This window comes from Erythrolamprus reginae, chromosome 12 (assembly GCF_031021105.1).
Source record: "Erythrolamprus reginae isolate rEryReg1 chromosome 12, rEryReg1.hap1, whole genome shotgun sequence".
NCBI classification, from domain to species: domain Eukaryota; kingdom Metazoa; phylum Chordata; class Lepidosauria; order Squamata; family Dipsadidae; genus Erythrolamprus; species Erythrolamprus reginae.
In genome coordinates, this window is record NC_091961.1 from 18278008 (window position 1) to 18302616 (window position 24609).

The 24609-nt window shown below is 42.0% G+C and overlaps 1 protein-coding gene across 17 annotated transcripts in view; it reads right to left on the bottom strand.

Annotated features, from left to right (window-relative positions):
- PKNOX2 (PBX/knotted 1 homeobox 2) overlaps positions 1-24609 on the bottom strand; it is a 399587-nt gene that overhangs the window by 7290 nt on the left and 367688 nt on the right. For 12 of the 17 annotated variants that reach the window (XM_070765952.1, XM_070765942.1, XM_070765937.1 and 9 more), the window contains 3 exons: positions 24424-24553; positions 21938-22035; positions 15618-15737 (listed from right to left, as the gene is read on the bottom strand). In XM_070765952.1, the coding sequence (XP_070622053.1) occupies positions 15618-15737; positions 21938-22035; positions 24424-24553 (348 nt within the window). The remainder of the gene's footprint in view (positions 1-15617; positions 15738-21937; positions 22036-24423; positions 24554-24609) is intronic. The other 5 variants (XM_070765949.1, XM_070765946.1, XM_070765951.1 and 2 more) reach the window with 1 other exon arrangement.

The window sequence follows — 24609 nt, forward strand, 5'->3', positions numbered from 1 at the left end:
AGATAGATAGATAGATAGATAGATAGATAGATAGATAGATAGATAGATAGATAGATAGATAGATAGATAAATTAAGTGGAAGAATCCAAAATTTCTTCTCCAATGAAAAAAACATTTAAACCAAATTTCTCATCATATCGAATGATAAGAGTTGAAAAATATGTGCAATACTGTACATTTTAAAAAATCACCGGCTAATTCCTAGGGAGGCACCTAAAAATTATCTGCTCCGGCTGGGTGGGATCCACTGCAGTTAACATGGCTTTAGAATGTAGGCAAAGTGATTAGGGAAGACACATTGTTGGTTGCCCATCTGATTTCTTGATCCTTGATGACCATTTTGGCTGTTTACTTCTGCCACCAGCCTCCTACCGTGTTTCCCCGAAAGTAAGACAGTGTCTTACTTTCTTTTTATCCCCAAAAGCCCCGCTATGTCTTACTTTCGGGGTATGTCTTATATTGGAAAAAAATTGTCGATTTTTTTGTTTTAACCATAAAATTAACATTTAGATGCGGTGACGTATGGAGGGGGGGCGGCGCTCATTAAGATCAGAGGGAGGTGGCAGACGCGGCGACGTATGGAGGGGGGGCGGCGCAGAAGTGGGCAGGAGGCGGCGCTCATTAAGATCAGAGGGAGGTGGCAGACGCGGCGACGTATGGAGGGGGGGCGGCGCGGAAGTAGGCAGGAGGCGGCGCTCATTAAGATCAGAGGGAGGTGGCAGACGCGGTGACGTATGGAGGGGGGGGTGGCACGGAAGTGGGCAGGAGGCGGCGCTCATTAAGATCAGAGGGAGGTGGCAGACGCGGCGACGTATGGAGGGGGGGTGGCGCGGACGTGGGCAGGAGGCGGCGCTCATTTGGATCAGAGGGAGGTGGCAGACGCAGTGACGTATGGAGGGGGGCGGCGCGGAAGTGGGCAGGAGGCGGCGCTCATTAAGATCAGAGGGAGGTGGCAGACGCGGTGACGTATGGGGGGGGTGGCGCGGAAGTGGGCAGGAGGTGGCGCTCATTAAGATCAGAGGGAGGTGGCAGACGCTGCGACGTATGGAGAGGGGGACGGCGCAGGCATGGGCAGGAGGCGGCGCTCATTTGGATCAGACGGAGGTGGCAGATGCGGTGACGTATGGAGGGGGGGCGGCGCGGAAGTGGGCAGGAGGCGGCGCTCATTTGGATCAGACGGAGGCGGCAGACGCGGTGACGTATGGAGGGGGGCGGCGCGGAAGTGGGCAGGAGGCGGCGCTAATTAAGGTCAGAGGGAGGTGGCAGACGCGGCGACGTATGGAGAGGGGGACGGCGCAGGCATGGGCAGGAGGCGGCGCTCATTTGGATCAGACGGAGGTGGCAGATGCGGTGACGTATGGAGGGGGGGCGGCGCGGAAGTGGGCAGGAGGCGGCGCTCATTTGGATCAGACGGAGGCGGCAGACGCGGTGACGTATAGAGGGGGGCGGCGCGGAAGTGGGCAGGAGGCGGCGCTAATTAAGGTCAGAGGGAGGTGGCAGACGCGGCGACGTATGGAGAGGGGGACGGTGCGGACGTGGGCAGGAGGCGGCGCGCAGCTAGATGAGAGGGAGGCGGCAATACCCCCATGTTTCCCCGAAAGTAAGACATATGTCTTACTTTCGGGGTACGGCTTATATTAGCCGACCCCCCTGAAACCCCCGATACGTCTTACAATCGGGGGTGTCTTACTATCGGGGAAACAGGGTAGATAGTAGATTTTTTAAAAAATTGCATTTAAAGTATATTATTTGTGTTTTGAAATTGATCCACCTGAAAGTACATGAGCAAACAGTCTGATACTAGATCAGTTAATTACCAAAATGAGAGGCAGGTAGAAACTTTTCTATGGCAAAGAGCCGTTTTTAAGCCTGTAATAGTGCTAGTGTGAATGATGAAAAGGACACAAAAATCTGATCCTGAGTTTCACCATAAATAGGTCTTGCCTAGCAGTCCTAATAGCTTCATTTTACTTTGCTACAATAAATTCACTTATCCACGCTTTGACATCGCTGGTAGCCTGTCCTTGCCATTTCTTGCCTAGTGAGCCTACACCAATTTTATTTTCAGACTCATCATCATCCAGTGTGGTTGCCTCAGATCTAAAGGCTCGTGGCTGAATATAATTTTGCACAGAAACATTTCAAGGTGCTTGTCTGACACTTTAGCCACACAGTCATACTATTTTTATGAGGTTTCTTTTGGGACCCTGGTGATCCCCTTCAATCATGCTGTCGAATGCTGCTGCTGCTGTGCCAAGAATGAAGGTTGACTTCCTTCCATTTGGAGGCAGTGCAAGCATGAAAATAGCATCAAGCCAATTAAAAACGAACCTTCTTGTATGCCTCCCTCCAAGATCTCCCTCCAAGAAAATAATTTCCCCATTTTGCATCTTCATTGCAGCCATTGCTGCAATGTTAAGTAATGTGGTCCTCCTTATCAGATAATTGCACATATGTATACTGTTTTATAAAGGAGTACTGCACAACTAGAAGTATCCCATCTAAACCTGTCCAATATTTGGCATGGATGTATCGGTAGTTCTTGATTTATGACTGCAATTGAGCCCCAAATTTCCATTGCTAAGCGAGACCATTGTTAAGTGAATTTTGCACCATTTTACGACCTTTCTTGCTCCAGGTACTAAGCGGTTATTAAGTGGCTCTGGCTTCCCCATTGACTGCTTGTTGGAAGGTCGTAAAAGGTGATCACATGACATTGCAACCATCATAAATATGAATCACTTGCCAAGCATCTGAATTTTGATCATGTGACCATGGGGAGGTTGCATAGGACGCAAGGGTGAAAAACAGTCGTAAGTCACTTTTTTCAGTGGCCTTATAACTTTGAACAGTCACTAAACAAATGGTTGCAAGTCGAGGGCGACCTGCATTTATATTCCTCTCTACGAGGTAGATCAGATCAGGGAGCTGATTGCACAGACTGATTAGAACTACCTTTTATTGAAAGAGGCCAACAAAGGCAACGATGCAGGTCCGTCCAAGTCTTTCTTCTCTTCCCATCCTCTTATAGCCGTGGGATGTGGCAGGGCAGTGACTCTAAGTCTCTTGGGAACACTCTCTCAACTCTTAACACATGTTTTTTCTGCACCTGGTGTTTCCTTAATAACCTCTGGGTTTCTTCTCCAAGGTCAATCGCCTTGTCTCCTCACATATGTGTTTCTAATTAGTTGTGTTCAAACTGAGATATGCATTAAAGAGAAAACCATATTCAAACTTTGATCCAGTAAATCTGTGCAATTCTCGTATTGCATTGTTGTTGCCTATTATCCTTCTCATCTTTCCTATTAACTTCTCTTCTCCTATTGGTATCTTATGGTTACATTACTTTGTTGGGACAATTCCAGACACATTTGTCCAATAAAGATATTTTTTTTTGTCTTGTTCTTGTCTTCTTGTCTTTTGTGGTGATTCTTTTGAGAGGAGAAATGGAAGATATTCTATATTTTCCCCTCCTAAGAAGTTGCATTCTGGCTTTGCAACAATGTTCTCTTTTTTGGACTTAGAGATCACCAGTGGCCAATAACTACATATATGCAAACTTATAAAAAGATCTCATGTAATTAAAGTTGTCCTGATTTAACATCCCCATGAGAAATAACAACTTCTAAGCTAAAATCTATAGCAAATGATCCAGGAGGAGTTTTGCCTCTCCGAGATGTTTATCTGATGCCTATTTCTATTTTAGCAGAGGTGGAGAAAGAAGATAATTTTAAGTCATTGCACAGAATGAAGTTACTTAATGGAATGGAGACTTGATTACATTTAAGAACGGATTGCCTATGGATGTAAAACTTTGCATGGATAACTATAATGAAACATGGGATTCATTTACACAAAATACCGTAGGTTAAAAGCATGGTAGTTATATAATAGTATTAGAATTGATTACACACACACACTTTACATTAGATTGTTACATACGGAATAAGCCCAATTAAAAATTGCTTACAATTAAATTTTCTTAAAGTTTCTTAAAGTGGTTTGAATTGTTCTAAACTCAAGAAGTAAAATTTATAATATAAATACGATGTTCAGATGTCATTTTTCCAATTGGATTTCCTTAACCAGAGAAAAAGACATGGGCCCCGCTACTCATATCTTCGTAATGCTGGACTGCTGTGAGCCATTTGTGTAGGTTTGTCTTCAAAGACAATGGAAATGCTGATGGAAAATGCTGTCTCGTGTGCACTAGCTGGAGTGATATATTGAACTCACAGTAAACAGATCTTAAGGGAGTACCTCGGTTGTTGATGTTATTATTATTGTACACATTATTTTTTTTTTAAAAAACATCCTTGTTTACTGATTAAAAATGAAAGCTGGGAGGGAAAAGGAGAATAAGTATTGGAGCAACTGCTCCATTGCATAGGTCACAGAGGTTGTTTGGGTGATTTCCCACTTGCCAACATGTTCTAGGGCAGTGTTTCCCAACCCTGACAACTTGAAGATATCTGGACTTCAACTCCCAGAATTCCCCAGCCAGCAATTCTGGGAGTTGAAGTCCAAATATCTTCAAGTTGCCAAGGTTGGGAAACACTCTTCTAGGGCTGGCACAGTGTCTCAGTGGTTAAGATTCTTGTCGTCTGCAAAACCAGCAACCTGGGTTTGCGATTCATGTGACGGGGTGAGCTTTTGTCCTTGCCACAACTCCCATCAACCTACCAGTTCAAAAGCATGCACCTGCAAGTAGATAAATAGGTACCATGTTGGTGGGAAAGTAACAGCACTCCATGATGACATCCTAGCACATGACTGCGGGAATGTCTTTGGACAGCGCTGGCTCAACGGCCTTGAATTGGAGATGAACACCTCCTTCTATAGTCGGCAATGACTAATGGAATAAAATCCACAGGGACTCCTAAAATATTCTTGGTCTTCTACTAACGGATGAGGAATATATTCCTACACACTGTACTGCTGAATGCCAGCAAATGTATTTCTGTTTTTAGTTCAACATGATGTTTGAAACTCTTATGAACCAGAGGCCTACTTAGCTTAAGGACCGTTTTTAATTTGCCAAATTTTGCCATTAAATTTTTATATCAGCAGTTATTGACAAAGAGGAACAAATTAAGGGATAGCACCAAGATCATCCATAGGAAGATCTCTTAAGGACAAAGTTTTTTGCAACTGGCCACACAGAAAGAGGGCAATCCTATCCAAAAGATACCGTAGGTTAGTTTTTGAAATACAGGTAGGTTGTGATGAATGTGGTTAATGAATCCCACAAAATGGTTGCACTATTCACACTGGCACTATGCAATGTGATATTTCTATGAAAAGTAGAGTAATTGGTTCTAACTCAAAAGAAATCGACAATTCAATCAAGCTGCCCTAAATCAAATTTTGCACTATTTGAACTCTAATTGATCGGTAATCAGACTGAATAGTTTTCAAACAAGTCAATAAAACATCACTTATAACCTGATGCAAAGATATTTTAAAATCGGGGGGGCTGTCTTTCCAAAAACTCCACTTACTGGGCTTTTGACTTAACCAAACAAGAAACAGGGATGGAGATATGATAGGCGAAGCATATCAAGTTCCTTCATTCATTACACGATTTAGCCTCCAGGGTCCCATTAATATGATCTTATCAGTTAATGAACACTTTTCAATCATTTCTGCTATCTAGAAATATCATATATAAGCTGGGCAGCTATAAACATTTTCTAAATAGAAGCATAAATAAATCTCAAACTTATCTTTGAGTGAAGTCCTTTATAGTCATATGACAAAGAAACCCCCCCCCCAGGAATAGCTTAATTTACAGTTTCAATCTCTTGATTGACATATATTTAAAATATGTTTTTGCATGCCAGCATTCCTTGTCATCTGCAATTTGCAATATGTATGTAAACAGAGTCATGTATGACTATAAGGAGAATAAAGGAATGTATAAACAGAGCAAACTCCACTCCCTTCTAGCACTGAAGTTGTTACCTGGTCAGGTAATGAAATTCTGCAGAAACACACACAAGCTCAGGGAATACCAAAGAGTCCACATTTCAGCCATAAACTATAGAAATTATCTTCTAATAATATAAGGAGAACCGTATTTCAATAACCAGATTCACATAGATGGCCAACTCTGTGTTCAAATGCCATACAAACAGTGGTATTGTGAGAACAATATTAGACAGTCAGGATGTATAGATTTCCTAAAAGATTTTGGGGTCTTTTTGCAGCTCAATTACCCCAGAGATGGACCATAGAAAAGAGGAATATTTCCATGAAAAATAGGTTATTGAATTGCTGGCTAAATGAATATATTCAAAATGTGGAAAATATTTAGAGTAACAAGTTTTAATTTAGATTAAAAACTATGCCATAACTATCTATTCCACCCTGCAGCTTCAGGGATAATTGGGACTAGAAACCTAGAATGCCCCAGAGTCTTTTTCAAATAGTGCTAATTGCATAAATCTGTATTAATTGCTGTACAAAAGTGTGCTTTGGAAAATCTGCCCAACACCTTTTTAATTATTTGGCTGTTACAGCCAAACTGTTATGAATGGTTGTATGTAAAAACGTAGCCTGCAAGGAAGGGTACTACATGGTTTGGTTGGTTTTGGTTTTTTTTTGCCAGAGATAGAAACATAGAAACATAGAAGTCTGACGGCAGAAAAAGACCTCATGGTCCATCTAGTCTGCCCTTATACTATTTTCTGTATTTTATCTTAGGATGGATATATGTTTATCCCAGGCATGTTTAAATTCAGTTACTGTGGGTTTATCTACCACGTCTGCTGGAAGTTTGTTCCAAGGATCTACTACTCTTTCAGTAAAATAATATTTTCTCATGTTGCTTTTGATCTTTCCCCCAACTAACTTCAGATTGTGTCCCCTTGTTCTTGTGTTCACTTTCCTATTAAAAACACTTCCCTCCTGGACCTTATTTAACCCTTTAATATATGTAATTGTTCCGATCATGTCCCCCCTTTTCCTTCTGTCCTCCAGACTATACAGATTGAGTTCATTAAGTCTTTCCTGATACGTTTTATGCTTAAGACCTTCCACCCTTCTTGTAGCCCGTCTTTGGACCCGTTCAATTTTGTCAATATTTTTTTGTAGGTGAGAGAAGATCCTGAGAGAATATCATCACCTCTCCCAGTAACTGGTAGCAGTTAAGACAAGTCCTACATAAAGTTAGCTGCATCTCCAAACATTAAATGTATATAATTATAATTATTGTTGTGAGCCGCCCTGAGTCTGCGGAGAGGGGCGGCATACAAATCTAATAAATTATTATCAATTATTATTATTATTATTAATTATGGCCCAAATTGCAGGAGATTCTGATATACAATTAGGGAGCAGGTGTTAACATCTTAAAAGACTTGGATAATTCATGAGATCTAGGAAGTTTGGGGAAAGGATAGCAATAGCACTTACACTTATATACCACTTGATAGCGCTTTACAGCCTTCTCTAAGAGGTTTACAGAGTCAGCATATTGCCTCCAACAATCTGGGTCCTCATTTAACGACCTCAGAAGGATGGAAGCTGAGTCAACCTTGATCTGGTCAGGATTGAACTCCTTGCAATGTATAGTGAATTAGTCTGCAATACTGTATTTTAACCCCTGCACACCATAGCCCCTAAGGATATACATTGGCTGCCTTACGTACAAGTCTATGCATGGCAATAGTTCTCTTTATCTGGATTTTGCAGAACATATCTACAGAGAGACACATAAGAATATAAGAAATAGCTTATTTCAATACCTAGTTTTTGCTTAGAAGCATTGCATTGTTTAAGGCATCGCCACATCGAGATTGTCTTTAAGCATTTCAGAATGTACATAGAACAGTGGTCCCCAACCTTTTTTCCACCAGGGACCAGTTTCAGCAAGACAATTTTTCTATGGCCCGGTGGGGGCGGAAAGGGGGTTTAGCTTATCGTTCCATTGTCTCTCTCCCCCCCCTTTTTAATTTTGCGGGGGAGTTGAGGTGACAGAGGGAGGAAGGGTAGGAGGGGGCGGTTTCCTGTCTCTTTCCCCTCCTGTTCACTCGGGACAGCCGTTTGCCTTTCAGCAGTTCCAGAGGACATCCCCCCCCGTTCCGGCTGGGATTGCAGCAAGAAATCCCAGAGCAGGGGGAGGTACCTCCACGGACACAGTCACCTTCCTTTGCGATCGCTGCCTGCTTGGAGCGCCCACCACTGCCAGGTCTGGTAATTTTCTTGCAGCAAGGAATGCTTCCAAAAGAAAATTACCGGAGCTGGTGGTGGGGGTTTCATGGTCACACACACACCCCTGGCTTGGCTCCCACCCAGGACCCCGGGAATAGGGTGGGGGAGCCTAGCAAAAAAAGAGCTGCACAATGCCAAAGCCTTTTTGTTTGAGCTGCAGGCAGAGCGAGGGCTTTGCAAGGGCTTTGCAAGGAGGAAATAGACCACTTTCGATGAGAGAAGAAAGACAGGAAAGGAAGAAAGCAAGCAAGCAAAGGTTTTCTCAGCCCAAGGCAAATGGCGGTCCCAAGTGAACGTGAGGGGAAAGAGACAGGAAACAGCTTGGCACTCGCCGGCTCCACAGCAGCTGCTGACTCCGCGGACCGGTGCAACATGCCTTGCGGCCCGGTACTGGTCCGCGGACCGGCGGTTGGGGACCCCTGACATAGAAGAACATTTTTCTGGACCCAAGTGGTGTCTCAAAGAGTTTTGAATTTTATTTTTAGTTTGAATAGCTAGGTGTTTGAAAGCTTTTAAATAGGACAATATGAAGACTAGTTTTCCATATTATGCCAACATGGAGCTTTATCTAAGCATTTTAAAGGATCTTTCTTGCTTACTGGATGAACTAAAATTGTACAATTAGAAGGCAACCGATGCAGTTTGAAGAATCACATTTATATAATCAAGACTGGGATGCAAGCTTGTTTAACAAGAAAACAGATTTAAATTGGCATGAAGATAATCTATAAAATTCTTTCCCGCATCGTAAGTATAGTGGCACAAAAATTCATCCTGTATTGATGTCTCTTGGTGGTTCTCAAAATTTTCTAGCGAAGTAGTAGAGAGCTCTGTACAGACCAATAGATTTTTTAACAGATGAAGGGATGGCCCTTAAATCAGATTTTACATCTAAATTAAGTATAACATGCACTCCTCCCTTTTCTTAAAGCTGAAGGTGAAAGGAAACAGTCTTTTGCAATGACAATTGAGAGGCCGGGCACTCTTAGCGCCAGGCCAACATTTGCATCGGGGCCGGACGAGCACGGCCCACATCTTCTGTTTTTGGTGGCTGTGCAAGATCGCCCAGCAGCCCTTGCAATCCCGCGCATGGGCATAGGAGGCATGGGCGGAGCTATAGCCCTATTTTTAGGGCCTGCTCACCACCCGGGCCTTCCTTTCCACCCGGGCCGCCTCCAGAAGCTGACACCCACCTGCCCTCCGCATCAATCCAGGGTGCTTATTGGGTCACCCAACCAGGGGCTGATTAGGATTTTTTGCAATCGAAGCACATTTATGGCTAGGTTGTTTTTCACCTACTCCTCCCTGGAGGATGGGAAGGGATTTGGCTAGGGGGTGTATCAGTTTTTAAATAGGCCGGTCACACGCTTATTGGCTATTTAATCTTTTAATCTTGGTCACTTGGTTGGCACAAATGGGGCGGAAAAGGTATTAGCAACAACTGTGTGTTCTCCCTTGGGCATCTTTTGGAAGATGATGGGCTGCCCCTCCACACAACTCAAGCTGTCTAATCGGCTCGCTTACGTCATTTCCGGTTCCGGGTCATGCAGGTGAGCCCTCCCACATACTTAGGTGTGGCATTTAGGGTAGGGCGAAGGCTGGTTATAGCCTCGCACTGCCCAAGCAAAGAGTTACGCTCATAGTTACCCAAGAATTTTGGAGCCAGGAATTTCAGGTCCCTTTATATATATGTTTAATAAAAGTGACCCTTATTACCGAGCTTTCGGTGTCCGTGTGTTCATTCCACATCCGATGCAATGACTTTTCAAATAATAATTCTTGAAGCATTTTTTTTAAAATAGGGCAGTATAAAAATTGTAGTATGCTTAAAAATCTTTGGAATGCAAATTGTGATTTAAAACCTCTTATGGGCATTTAGGACAAAATTTGGTAAGAACACTTGGAAGCTTTAACATTGGTCTGAGGCTGAATTAGAGAAAAATCACTGAAACTAATATATGCCATTACACATATTATACCAATTATATCACATGCATTATACAAAATTTGTATGCCAAATATACTAATGATATTATACCAAAGCCATCAAGATTTACATCTAAGGATTGGCATTTTGTATTCTACTTTAGCTTGAGTTAGTTTACAAATGAAAATGAATATACGTGTCCCAGGATAATGTCACAGGATCCAAACTGGAGCAGTCACTGGAACCAGAACCTTTGTCTTCTGAGGTAGGGCATTTAAAAAGCCACTTACAACAGGCACCATATAAATACCACACACAGAATAGCAGACTCTCTGCTAGAAAGAACGTGCCTGATGATGGGCTCCAGTAGGAGTCTGAAAGCTCAGAAGTAGTGTTGGGCGAACCCAATGAAGTTCAGGTTCGGCGGGTTCGGCCGAACTTGGCGGTGGAGTTCGGGTAAGTTCACCGAACCCGAACCCCAGTCCGAACCCCAACCCCAACCCTTCTGGCCTCGCCCTCCCGTTTTCTGCCAAAGCAGCCCATGGCCACCTGTCTCTTTTTATTTCTTATGGAAAAGGCTCGGATGCCGCAGCCGCAACTTTTCCATAAGAAATAAAAGGAGACAAGTGGCCCTCCCCTTTCCAAAGAGCACCGGGGTGAGCGAAGGCTGCCCTGGGCAATGGGCACAACAGGGGGGGAGAGCCGCGTCGCCTCCGAGCCCAAAATACCCGCCCCGGTGCACGCAGCAGTTCCCCCGCCTTGGATGCCCTCTGCTTGGGCTTTGTTTCCCGCCCCCCCCCCCCCCGGCAAGAAGGTGGGCTGCCCGGGATTGATGGGATTTCCCCACCTCGGGAATGGCGCTGCAAGCAAAAGGAGGCGGAGAAACCCTGGGAGGGAGGTGTCAGGCTCCATCAAGTGGGCGATGGCCGGGAGGGGGAAGCAGGGAGGGCTCTGGCCGGCCGGCCCTTCAACGCACAAGACGGCCATGACCCCCCACCGCCGCCATTGCCCCCTCCAGACGACCTCATCCCGTGACGTCAAAACCCCACTCCGGGAATCCCAGTGTGGGCAGCAAGTAAATGGGATTCCCCGCCTCCTTTTTTCTGCAGCGCCATTCCCGAGGCGGGGAAATCCCATCAACCCCGGGCAGCCCACCTTCTTGCCGGGGCGGGGGGCAGGAAACAAGGCCCAAGCGGAGGGCATCCAAGGCAGGGGAGCTGCTGCGTGTACCAGGGTGGGTATTTTGGGCTCAGAGGAGGTGCAGCTCTCTCCCCCGTTGCACCTATTGCCCAGGGCAGCCTTAGGTCACTCCGGTGCTCTTTGGAATGGGGAGGGGGTGGGTTCTGTGTTGACGTAGGCCCCGCCAGCCAACCTTGGCCACTTTAAGACATTGTGAACTTCAACTCCTAGAGTTCCTCACTCAGCTTTGTTGAGTCAGAGCCCACCCCACCTCCATCTCTGCCCACCGTGGTGCTCGAGCAAATGCCAAACCTGAACATGGACTTAAAAAAAAATTGGGTTCGGGTTTGGTATGCCAAACAACGCAAAGTTCTGCACGGACCCGAACTATGCAAGTTTGGTTCGTTCAACACTACTCAGAAGATAAAACCACTGGTCCAGGGGACTGACCCAGATGGGATCCTGAATTATTTTAATTTGTATAATCTGTGCAGACATTTCCCCTTTATTTTAGGATAACAATAAAGGCCTCATCATTCTGGCACCCAGTCCTTAATTGCCTTAGATTCTCTAAGGAAGGGAGGGAAAAATCCATAGCCTTGTAGAAAGAAATTCTACAATTTTGGAGAAAAATAAAAGGGGGAAATAATTCTGAACCTTTATTACTCCTTTAGAAAGTGAACAGAAGGAATGGTGATCTTAAAATAACACTATTTCTAACCCTTCGATTCAATTAAAAAAAAAATTCTTCCACAGGATTATTGTGCATAGAGACTCTCATATTATTGGAGTTTGGATTTTGACAATCTTTAGACAATTCTTTGAGTAATATCCTTCTCTTGGACACTAGGTGGCAGATGATGTCCAAAATAGAAAAGTGTAAATTAATTCCAAATTAATTTCCGAGGATTTTGATTAAGAAAAGGAAAAAAATGGTTCTTTTTTACTTTGGAAAACAGTTGTTTGGATGCAAGATGTAGAATTATGTTGTTGCATTAATACTATAAAGAGAGCTATTAATGAAGAGTGAAAATAGGTTGGGGTATTTTTTTTCTTTCTAACTTTTTGATCAGCTAAAAAGCAGAGCATTTGGGATTGAGTTGCATCTGGCTGACCCAGAAACAACTAGGACAGGCATATTGTGTTGAAGCCAACAATCAAGGGAGTGAACAATATAAACAATATCTTTATTACTTCACATAATGTGGCCATCAGATCAACCCTCTGGGGCAGAGCCCAAGGCTTACTCTGGAAGCAATGGCTTGCTGAATTTTGAAGCAGCGCACTCATTTACATTACCATTTAAATGAGTAACCCCAAGGCCACCAAACCCAGAGTTTAAAAGTGGTAACTGCATTACTAGATTTATGCTAAAATGGCATATAAGTTAGCTTGGAATGGGTCTCTTGCACTGGGGTCACTCAAACACTTAGAGCAACTGTTTGGGATACAGAGACAATTTATGAGTGATAAAAGGGGATCAACACTTAATGATGGAAAATTCAGAATGCAAGAGATGGTTGCATCATGATGACATTAGGAAGCTTATTCAAAGCAAGGGCAAAACTTCTTGCTCTCACTCTGATGGCTCAACAGTTAAAGATTGTTGGCTGGAAAGCTAAGAGCTCAGGTTCGAGACCTGAGTGAGGCACAATGGGATGAGCGCCTGTTCCCGCCCCAGATCCTGCTCACCTAGAAGTTTGAAAGCATGCAAATGTGAGTAGATAAATAGGTACATCTTCAGTGGGAAGGCAACAACGCTGTGTGCACCTTTGGTGTATAGGCATGCTGACTACATGACCATGGAAAATGTCTTTGGACAAATCTGATTCCCTTGGTTAAGAAATGGAGATGAGCATTGCAGCCTAGATTCAGACATAACCTCTATCTTTTTTTATTATGTAGCTAGAACAGATTGAGAGGTTCTTTATGTTTTCTAATTGATTAGGATCAGCTCAGGAAAAATATGCTATTTGAAAACACTGGTAGCCAAGTTGAAAATCAGGAAAAACAGTAATAAAGCTGAAAAAAAGCCATCAGCAAATTTCCATGAAAATTCCTATTTCTTAAAAATGATCTTCCTTTGGTGACTTTCAAACTTTCATTGGTGAGAGAATTTGGTACTCACTGACGTCTTATCATTGCAGCTAAAAGCAGCTGCAATGATGGAACAAGGCAAGACTGGACTTTTCTAAATGGGGCTGCTTTGTACCTTTATTGTTTGAGGGTTTATTTCTTGGCTGGCTATCCCAAGACAAGGAAGGAATTCTTAACCGAGTATTTCCCTACAGCATCTTCTTGAATATGTTGATTTAACGTTGCTTCTTGTCAACATGAATGGTTACAGAGAACACCAATAAATCAAGAACTTTTGAGTTCCGGTGCTTAATGATTGTGTCATTTGTATGCATCTGTGAAATAAATCACTTCTGTCATATTCAGACATCTTGTTGGGCATCTGCCTTACGTTTCCTCTGTTGCCAGGCCCAGTGAGTTTTGTAGTTTTTAAAACAGGCAAAAGCTGCATCAAAGCTGCTGCTTCCCTACAAGTTATAACCAGAATCTTGACCATGGATGGGCAATTATAGCAACTTTATGCCCTGTGGACTTCAACTCCCAGAATTCAGCATGGCTGGCTCAGGAATTCTGGGAGTTGAAGTCCACAGATTCTAAAGTTACCATAGTGGCCCACCCTTGATTTAGATGGATTCAGAAAACATCACCCTGACTGTCAGCAGGCCTTTGCCTTCAGCGATAATGTCACATAGCCAACTTTGGCTACGTAATGCTTACGATATTTGATTGACTGAGAGCAGTTGAAAACGAGACACCTTTGGCTATGCACTGGTGTAGAAGAGACAACAAATGCAAAGAAGTAAAATTAGGGAATACTTGCCTTTTCCTGATGAAATTGGAGCCCTGACTATATTATGTAGTAAGCTGAACTTCATTATCTTTATCCCAATGGTGCTTTTTCAAAAGGCAACTGGATTTTCTTTGTTTTTCCTTCAAGGTGTTTTCCTTCTCATGCAAGAAGCTTCTTCAGTTCATCCAATGTGATTCTTTACAACTGAAGAAGCTTCTTGGACGAGAACATATTCAAGCAAAAAAAAAAAAGGAAGTCCAGTTGCCTTTTGAAAAAACACCTTTGAAACAACCACGACTTGGATGATTGAGAATCTCCATAGACATTAATGATCCTTAAGTTTTAGATTACTTGGGTCCCTGAATAAGGATCGTGGAAAACTCCTACTTTGATTGTCAGAATATATGTACACTTAACTTTGGGCTGATTAAATTCTTGCCCTATTACAGAGGGCTTCAAACTTAAAACTTGAGGACTTCAACTCCCAGAATTCTCCAGCTAGCATAGCTGACTGGAGAATTCTGGGAGTTGAAATCCACAAGTCTTAAAGTTGCCAAGTTTGGGGACCTCTACCCTATTATATGGGCCGAGTCTATCCTGCAGAATAAGCTGCTTGGTTGTGCCTGATGGTCTCTAATGAACAAAGCCAAGAGCCCTACATGTACGCTTAAAACTAAGGCTGTAAAACAAACCCACCTATGTTTTTTAATTGGAGCAATCCAGGGTGGGCTGCATAGACATTGCTTCACAGAGAGCAATGAACGGGGGTCTACCAGTATTGTCATTTTGTATTCAATAATATGCAGGTCAGGGTTTTAGAATGACCTCTTTCCAGAACAGGGCATTTGGTCAGTGGAGGTCAGCTAAGGCTTAACGAGGTCAGTGAACAATTTGGTGGCGGTACCTATGCAGTACACAGAGCAAGCTCTGCATTCCACTTCAGAGTTTTCTTTGTGTTTTGGTCACTTAGTGGGTTGGGCAGGTCCAGCTAGTTGGATTGTTGTGCAATTCAGTATTGTGTGAGATTTTGGAAAATAAATTTATTGAGTAATCAAGTTAAGCAACTGGAAAAAGAAGCGGCAGCTATGCAAAATAAACATATGTTAGGAAAAACAGCAAATTAAGCCCTGACGAAAATGGGAATGGATAATAGATGATTTTCTAGAGTATTTTTTTAAAAGATTGCAAATAATAGTACAGGGAATGGAAGAGTACTTGAAAACATGGGCTAGATTTTATTCCGCCTATTTCTAATTCCAACTTTCCAGCACAATCTTTTCCAAACAGGATAAAGAAGATTGCGTACATTCTGGAGCAGATGGAGATAAGCAAAGCATCTCATAAGCACAAAAAGAGCAATCTGTGTTCTCCAAAATGCAAAAAGAACCACAAAGGGTTAATCTCTCAGACACAAATGTTGATTTTGCTCACCATAAGATGCTGAAAAAGCCAGGAGCGCATAATATTGGTAGCATGTTTTGGGAGGACTCCTCGTTTGTTCTTTGACTTTTTATCTTCACTGTCAAGAAGAGAGGTCAGGTCCAGGTTAACCTGCAGGGCAGGCAGAAGAGAAAGAAAAGCTTCAACAACAATGCAGGTTAAAAGAGAAGAAGAAGAAGAAGCCGAGGTTGCCATGGCAACACGTTTGTCAATGTTAGTCCCACTTCACGGTGGCTTCCAGGTGGCCTGAGACGGTGTGGTGAGAGACAACGGCACAACTTAAGAGAAAGTGATGTTCATTTGGAAATTAAAGTGGGGGCAGGGGAGAGGGGAGCCTTTTCTTCAAGAGGGAGTCGAAACAATCTGCTTGGGGTTTTTTTTGTAAGGCAAGACTGGAAAACAGTGAGATCTCATTAACATGTTTTTGTCATCTACAGGACCTTGATGGATAAAGATTCGCACTCTTGAATCAAGGGGAGACTTTAGTTCTCACTTTGCACTAAGCCCATCCGACAGTGTCTTTGGTTTTGATTTAAGAAGTCCTGTGATCCCAGTTATTTGAACCTACCCAATAAACCATGGTTAAAATAAACCATGCTTCAGCTTCATGTCTAAGTATGTAAATAGTTGAACCAAGCTTATGAAATTATGAATCCTCTCTATTTGAAAGATAGAAAAGCCGAGAGACCTTTATCTCCACTATTTTGTTACCTACTAAGGTGAGGTCTGGTGTCGACTTTTTCGACAAGAAGGTCCAAATGGAAATTTCTTCCATTCAAAAGTTTAACTCAGAACTTCTAAGTCCCTGTATTAACTTGCACGTGAGTTGATCAGGTTTCAAACTTTCCCAATGGTTACACATAACACTATCAAGTTACCAAACCTATTTTATGCCAAGCATCGCAGTGTGTCAATGACACTATCTGGTTTTTTGAAAGTGGAGTCCTTCTGCATATATCTTAATTTGATATAAAGAACACAATCTTTCTCACTAGTTGTTAGTTATTGAAATGAGAGGAATTCTAACTCAGGTATAGGTATAACCTTTTCTTGTTTGCAAATTTATTTATTTATTTATTGGACTTCTTTTAAATTAGGGGCCTGGAGGTTAAAACATATGAAGAACAGTTGCAGGAACTGGGCATGGCTAATCTTGGGAAGAGAAGGACCAGGGGGGACATGATAGCAGTCTTCCAATATTTGAGGGGCTGCCACAGAAACGAGGAGGGGGTCAAACTATTTTCCAAAGCATCCAAAGGCCACACAAGGCCCCACAAGGGACAAGGGATAGAGACTGATCAAAGAGAGATTCAACCTAGAAATAAGGAGAATTTTGTCTGACAATGAGAACAATCAACCAATGGAACAGAAGTTGCCTTCAGAAGTTGCTGGTGCTTCATTCCTGGAGTTTTTCAAGAAGAAGTGGTATAGGATATCCTGCTTGAGCAAGGGGTTGGACTAGATGACCTACAAAGTCCCTTCCAACTCTGTTATTCTGTAAAGTCCCTTCAATGAAATTAACTGAAGGCACAATTTGGCATCTTCCCAATCAAATGTCTGACTCCTTGTTGAAGGAATATACTTACTTAGATAAATAAGGGTCCAGATGAATAAGAGTACCATGGGGAGAGAGATGAGCCTGGAAATCTATAGGAAGGGAAATTTATATTCCAAGGAATTGCTTCTCCTCCCCAAGAGATATGATCAGTATAATCAATGATGCAGCACTTTTAAAATTATTGGTAGTTGAGTGACAGTCATTCTAAAGCAAAATAGGCAACTTCATGCTTGGACCATCATCTTAGTGGCATCTTAGTGGGAAATGCAATGGTTAGGTGAGCTAGCCTGTAAGCAGATCACCTGTCTGACTAAAAGCCTGTGAAAAAAAATTGTTGAACATTTTGAAGTATCTGGTAAAACTTTCTTAAGGATTCAATTCCAGTAGTAAATATCTGCAATGCTGAATCATTCTGAATGCAGTGTTTTATGTCTAATGACAGCAATGTTCCAATATCTAAGGAGCTGCCGCAAAAAAGAAGGAGTCAACCTATTCTCCAAAGCAGCTGAAGGCAGAAGCAATGAATGGAAACTAATCAAAGAGAGAAGAAACCTAGAGCTAAAGAGAAATTTCCTGACAGTTAGAACAATTAATCAGTGGAACGACTTGCCTCCAGAAATCACTAGAGGTTTTTAAGACAAGATTGAACAATAATTTGTCTGAAATGGTATAAGGTTTTCTACATGAGCAAGGGGTTGGGCTGGAAGATCTCCAAGGTCGTTTCCAACTCTGTTCTTCTGCTATTTTGAACAGAAAGTTTGATCTTATGCATCAGAGCCTATTCCGATAAACAAGGAGCTAGTGTATTAAACTCAGCAGGGGAGGACTGAAGACCAAGGCTTCCCTTTTGTAAATCTGTGACTGCAGCTCATCTTCAGGATCAAATCGCTCTCTCATCTTCCACACATTCATTTTTTATGGATGTTGTCTGTAGATGTTTAAGCGTGTGCAAGTGTTCGCAACAACTGCTCCCTTTGGTCAATGCAACTATATTGTGTATAGATAGATAGCTGACCTAATACAGCTCTCCCTCCCTCTTCTCCCATGATGAACAAACTCCAGTTTTCAGCAGGCTTTGAGTTCCAAGTTACCTTCAATTATATTGCCTTATAATATCCTTCAGTCTTATTAAACCCTTCGAAAATGTATAATTCTCAATTGGCTGGCTAAGGGGCGTGCATAAGTGCACCAGTGTGCCTTCCGTCCCCTGTCCAATTGTCTCTCCTTATCTCATTTATCTTTTCTTCCTTTCAAATATGTTCACCTATACTTTTATATCTTTTCTTCTATTTATTTCTTTAGTTATATTACTAAATATCTATTCTCTTCAATGTGTATTATGTATTGGACTAAATAAATAAACTGAATGGACAGACAATACCCAGAAGCAGAGGCTAGCCAAGAAATAGCTTTTTAAAATGTAGTTGGAAACACCCCCCCCCCCCAAGAATTGGGAAGGGAGACGTTTTAATGAGGTTTGCAGGAAATTGGAAATTTCAGCATCCAGTTTTAAGAACACACATATTCCCACCTACTCTTTCCCCCCAGTTCTTCATAAAAAACATTTCTCCTGCATGAATTAAACATCAGGATGGCAGCCCTGTGTCAGGTATAAATGATTCCCCCAGGTGCCGCCTGCGATGTATAGCAAGGCCGGGGCTGAATAAATTACGCAGGCAATACAAAAATGACATTAAGAGCGCTTGTCCAGGGCTCCATCCTTCCCACAATATTCCCAGCCTACTTGTATTCAACACATCTGATCAATTTCCCTCTAAGATCTGAGCCAGATTTACACCTTTCAGAAGGACTCGGGTCTAGTATTTGGGGCTTTCCCCTCACTCTAGGCTGCCACTTAGAGAGCGTTAAGAATTAAGAAATGTGCTGTGTTTTTCTCGTCTTTTATTAAGTGTTCTGTAAAAAGAGAAAGGAAACAAGCCTTAATCCAGAAGGTGAAAAAGGAAAGGCCTGGAGACCTTAAAAAGGGTTTGGAGACTGACTAGGTGCCACGGACGTCCCAATAGTGCTGAATCAGTAGGAAGCATTGGCACATCAATGCACAGTTGTTGTTGTTTTAATGATTCAAGCTTGTGTAGCAACTGCTGCTAAGATTTGCTTCTCATTAATACAAAATAGGACAGTTAAGAAGAGGGAGAATAACTGGGATACATTTCAAGAAGCAGGTAAAGGTTTCTGCATACAAAAACCCGGTGGGGAAAACTAACAAGGAAGGCTGTTTTCTACCAGCACAAGATCTTAATTATTCATGCCTCTGTTCTCTGAGTCTTTTTTTTTTGGAATGATTTAAATGTCATGCGGCTGGAAACAGGTTATATATTTCTTTGATTATAAGTCTTAAAGTTGGTGTTAGAAAGGCAGCTGGACTTCTGGTTTGTGCCCCGATCCACCATAAAGATGTTAATATAATGGGGCAGCTGGTGGTAATGGGGACCCTGAGATGTTCTCCCTTTTTGCCCCATTCCTTCAAGAATAGGGTGGTGAAGATTGAACTACCATGACTGGATTGTAAAAATTAAGGTTAGAGAATATTTGGTGTTCTGAGAATAGTATGCTAGCCATGAAAACAAAGGGATCATAGAACAAAACACTCCAGAGTTCTCACTCAAACACAAATGACCAGGCTCATCATAACTGGACATAGTAAGCAAATGGTGGGAAGAGAAGAGGATGACCTGTACCAAAGTAGCAATGGCAATAGCCTTCTGCCGCACGAATCCCAACAACTGGTTAGGTCCCACAGAGTTGGTCTTCTCCGGGTCCCGTCGACTAAACAATGTCGTCTGGTGGGACCCAGGGGAAGAGCCTTCTTTGTGGTGGCTCCGACCCTCTGGAATCAGCTCCTTCCAGAGATTAGAACTCCCTCCACCCTCTTTGCCTTTCGTAAACTCCTTAAAACCCACCTCTGTCGTCAAGCGTGGGGGAACTGAGACATCTCCCTCTGCCTATGTAGTTTTTGTGCATGATATGACTGTATGTATGTTTTTTATATTGGGGTTCCTTGCTTTTAGATTTTTTAAATGTACAATTGTTATTTTAGATTCTAATTATTAGATTTGTCATTATATATTGTTTTTTATCACTGTTGTGAGCCGCCCTGAGTCTGCGGAGAGGAGTGGCATACAAATCTAAATAATAATAATAATAATAATAATAATAATAATAATAATGATAATGATAATAATAATAGCACTTAGACTTATACAGTACACCACTTCACAGTGCTTTACAGCTCCCTCTAAGCTGTTTACACTGAATCAGCATATTGCCCCCAATAAGCTGGGTCCTCATTTTACTGACCTCGGAAACATGGAAGGCTGAGTAACATGAGGAGTTGAGAATTGAACTGCTGGCAGTTGGCAGAATTAGCCTGCAGTACTGCATTCTGACCACTGCACCGCCAGAGCTCTTTTGATTGACTCAAAAGTAGATGGACTCAGCTGTAGCAACAATAGATACACCATTGAAAGATCTGAATGCCAAGATGATTATCCTTCTGGAGAAAATCTATTTTAATAGCCCTTAAGAGTCAACACTGACATGGTGGCACGTAATCAAACAGGTAGATGGCAATCAAGAATCAGCATCTGGGGATCCTTCTGCTGTCATGCCTAGTGGGAGCCATAACAAAAAACAGAAAACAGAAGAGAAAACCCCCCACTTTTTAACTAAGACAAAACAAGTGTAGTAGGTTACTAGCCTTAGCCATACCCATTCCTTAAGAAGTACTCCATGCTAATGGGAACAACAGCACTGGTTAGCACCTGAACTCTGAGATCTTTTCACAAAGTACCATATTTTTTAGAGTATAAGACCCATCAGAGTATAAGACGCACCTTAGTTTTGGGGGAGAAGAATAGGGAAAAAAGCTACCTACCAGGTATTCATCTGGCTAGTGTCCTTAGTCTGTTTAGCTTCAGCATATTAGTTTATCCCCTGGTTAGGGCTGAAAAAGCCTTTTTCAGAGGGGAGTAGGAATGAAAACAAGCCTGCAAAGACTTAGGGCAGGAAAAAAACCTTTTTTGGAGAGAGGAGGAAGCTGGGAAGATTGTTAGCACCTAGTTAGGGCTGGGAAAAAAAGCTTCAGGAAAGCTACAGAGTATAAGATGCACTCAAATGTTCAGCCTCTTTTAGAGAGGAAAAGGGTGCGTCTTATACGCTGAAAAATATGGTATATTAAATGCTGGTCAGTGACCGCAATAAAAATAGTAAAGAACAGGTTTACATTCAAGCCCACTCATGCTATTCCTGTTTCTTTAAACTAGAGGCTGCCTAATGTATAGTTTACTAATTTTTAAATTTTGTACTTAAAAACAGCAATTCAAATGTATCTCCCTTCGAGAGATCTTCAGTAGAATCACCTTGCCTGGAATAGACAGATAATCTCTCTCCAGCCATTCCAATTTACCTAATGCCAGGCACAGCCACATATTTCTCCTGATAAATAACAGTATAACAGAGCTAGAAAGGATCTTGGAGATCTTCTAGTCCAACCCCCTGCTCATATATAAGATCCTCTCCCATTCTAAAGAGATGTCCAATCCAATCTAGACAGTCCAATCTCTTCTTACAAACCTTCAATGATGGAGAACCCACAACTTCTGGAGTCAAGCTGTTCCACTCGTCAATTGTTCTGACTGTCAGGAAAGTTCTCCTTCAAGGTTGGAAAACACTCAAAACCTGCAAAAGCTTCAGAATAATCTGGTGACTCCTAGAGCACCTGTTTCATTCTTACCTGTGCATTCTGGATCTGAATAGCCCCTTGAGGAATTGCTTGGGTTAGCACCTGGCCCTGAGATGTTACCATAGTTACAGGCTGGTAAAGGGCTCCACCTGGCAAAGAGATAGGATGTCACAATTTTAAAAAGTCCAGTGGCAGCCAAAACCCACAAGCCAGCAAAAGTTTTAATCAACCTTGCGTTTGAAATTGTTTTTGAAAATAAAAACTGGTTATCAAGGGAATCTACATTATCATCTTTGCCTGAAAGATGTCATGTTCACCCTAAATTTATGATAATATGGACTTTAAACTTGAACTATCTATGGCTCCCATTGAGGGCCCCCAAGTCTCTTTCTTGCAACCTGCACCATTCTCTGAAAAGTTGGCAAACAGTTAATCAGTAATTTTTAAGCTGGAAAAAAAATAAGAAAATATAACATTGTGTTAAATGTAGAATCAATTTACCACCACTTATTTTTTCAATTGTCCATTGACAGGGAAATTCTGATTTCATCTTTTTTGATTATTACTGAACCTCTCACTGCACCTTTATCATAGTCACTCAGAGTCCATTTGGAGTGAGCAGCATATCAATCAATCAATCAATCAATCACTCAATCATTATCATCATCATCATCATGCCTAACCTGTGGAATACAGGAATAAAGAAGCAGCTTTTTTTCTCTCTCCTTAAATTAAAAATTGTGAAAAAGAAGGCTCTCAAAGTGAAAAACAAATTTATTTATTCATTGCTGGCCGCAAGCTTAGGAATTGCTCATGAATGGAAATAGAATATGACTGTACATGGTGATGTGTTGATGGATGCAAAGCTGAACAAATGCTTGCATTCAACAGACAAATGTGATAGATTCATTTACTGAGATACGGTTTATGCTCATTTCATATAAAAACCAGTAGCTCCAGGAAGGTTAAAAACAGAACAGGCACAAAGATGCATGCGTGCAACCTCATTTCCAGCATGCACTTTGCTCTAACCTCACATGTTAAGTAATAAGTAGGCTTGCAAGTTGGTTCAGCTTCCTAATTTGTTTACTAATTCCCCAATGATCAGAAGACTTAGTATGGCACAGACTGTACTGCTCACCCTCTTTCATACAGAAGTGAGCAAATGGTGATTCTGGAACTCCATACACCTTTTCCAAATTCCTGGTACAATTCAACTTTTGCTGAAAACTGGAGTTGGTGTCTATCACCATTCCAAGGTAGGGCATGTTAAAAAATATAGGTGCACTCCTGAAATCTCTTTCTGATACCAACTATATTTTTTGGGTCATGATGTTTAGTGCAATATTGAACTCAAATCCCTTGAGAACATAACTCTGAGAAACTTGCTGATTCCATGGGCAGATAGTCCTTGACTTAAAACCATTTATTTAGTGATCATTCAAAGTTAAAATGGCACTGAAAAAAGTGACTTACAACCAGTCCTTGCACTTATAACCATTTAGCATCTCATGATCTAAATGCTTGTGTTACATGATCAAAATTCAGGTGCTTGGCAATTGGCATGTATTTATAATGGTTGCATCATCTTGAGGTCATGTGATCTCCATTTATCACCTTGTCAACTGGCTTTCAACAGTAGCAACAGCATGTAAACTTATATATCACTTCACAGTGCCTTGCAGCCCTATTTTTCTAAGCTGTTGGTATACTACCCCTAACAATCTGGGTCCTCATTTTACCGACGTTGGAAGGATGGAAGGCTGAGTCAACCTTGGTCCAATTAGGATTGAACTCCTGGTGATTGGCAGAACTAGCCACTAACCTAACCACTACGGTATCATAGCTCTTATACAAGCAAAATCAATGAGGTAAGCCAGATTCACTTAATGACTATGTGATTCACTTGAGAGCTGCAGAGATTAGCTTAATAACCATGGTGAAATGGTCATGAAATTGGGTGCGATTCACTTTTAAAAAAAAGCCTAGCTTAACTGTCAAAATTTTGGCCTCTGTAGTGGTCATAAGTCAGGGACTATCTTTCTAAAGATTACCATTGGAGGAGGTTTTCTCGAAAGGGAGAAGTTGTTAAATGTCACACACAAAAAAGCCTGCAGTTGCTATGACCTGGGCAATTAGTAAAAATAAAAATAGATAAAATTAAAATTTAAATAAAAATTTAAAAAGCAAAATGTGTAGGCATTGAGAGAAATTCTGGAGGGGCTTCTGAGGAATGGACACGTGGGATTCTGCAGTACAATAGACTCAACCCCTAAAATGTGATTCCATGCTCATAGGAGCTCTTTGCATGCCTACTTTCGCTCCCAAATCAACTTTTTGGAGATGAAGTTTAAGCCCTGCACAGCCTTATTGAGAAGAAGAGACTACAGGAAGATGTGTGTGCATTAACTGATTTCACACTGCTCTGTCTAGACTGTGCAGAGTTCAAATCTGGTGATGGAAGGGAGTTAAAAAAATACCAAGCATGCCAAAGACGCAACTAACATGGTCACAGATGTATGCTCCACACCTCCCACCTGTCACAACTTGTGAGTTGACTGTTGCCATGGAGATATTCCCCTGCTGCAGTGCTGAGGCAGGTACCACAATTCCTTGGGGGTTGCCAGGTATGGCTGTCATGGAGTTGGGAGAATTTTGTAACATATCCTATGGAGAGAAGAAAAGAAAAGAATGGGGAAGAGAATTGCAAAAACACTCAGTAT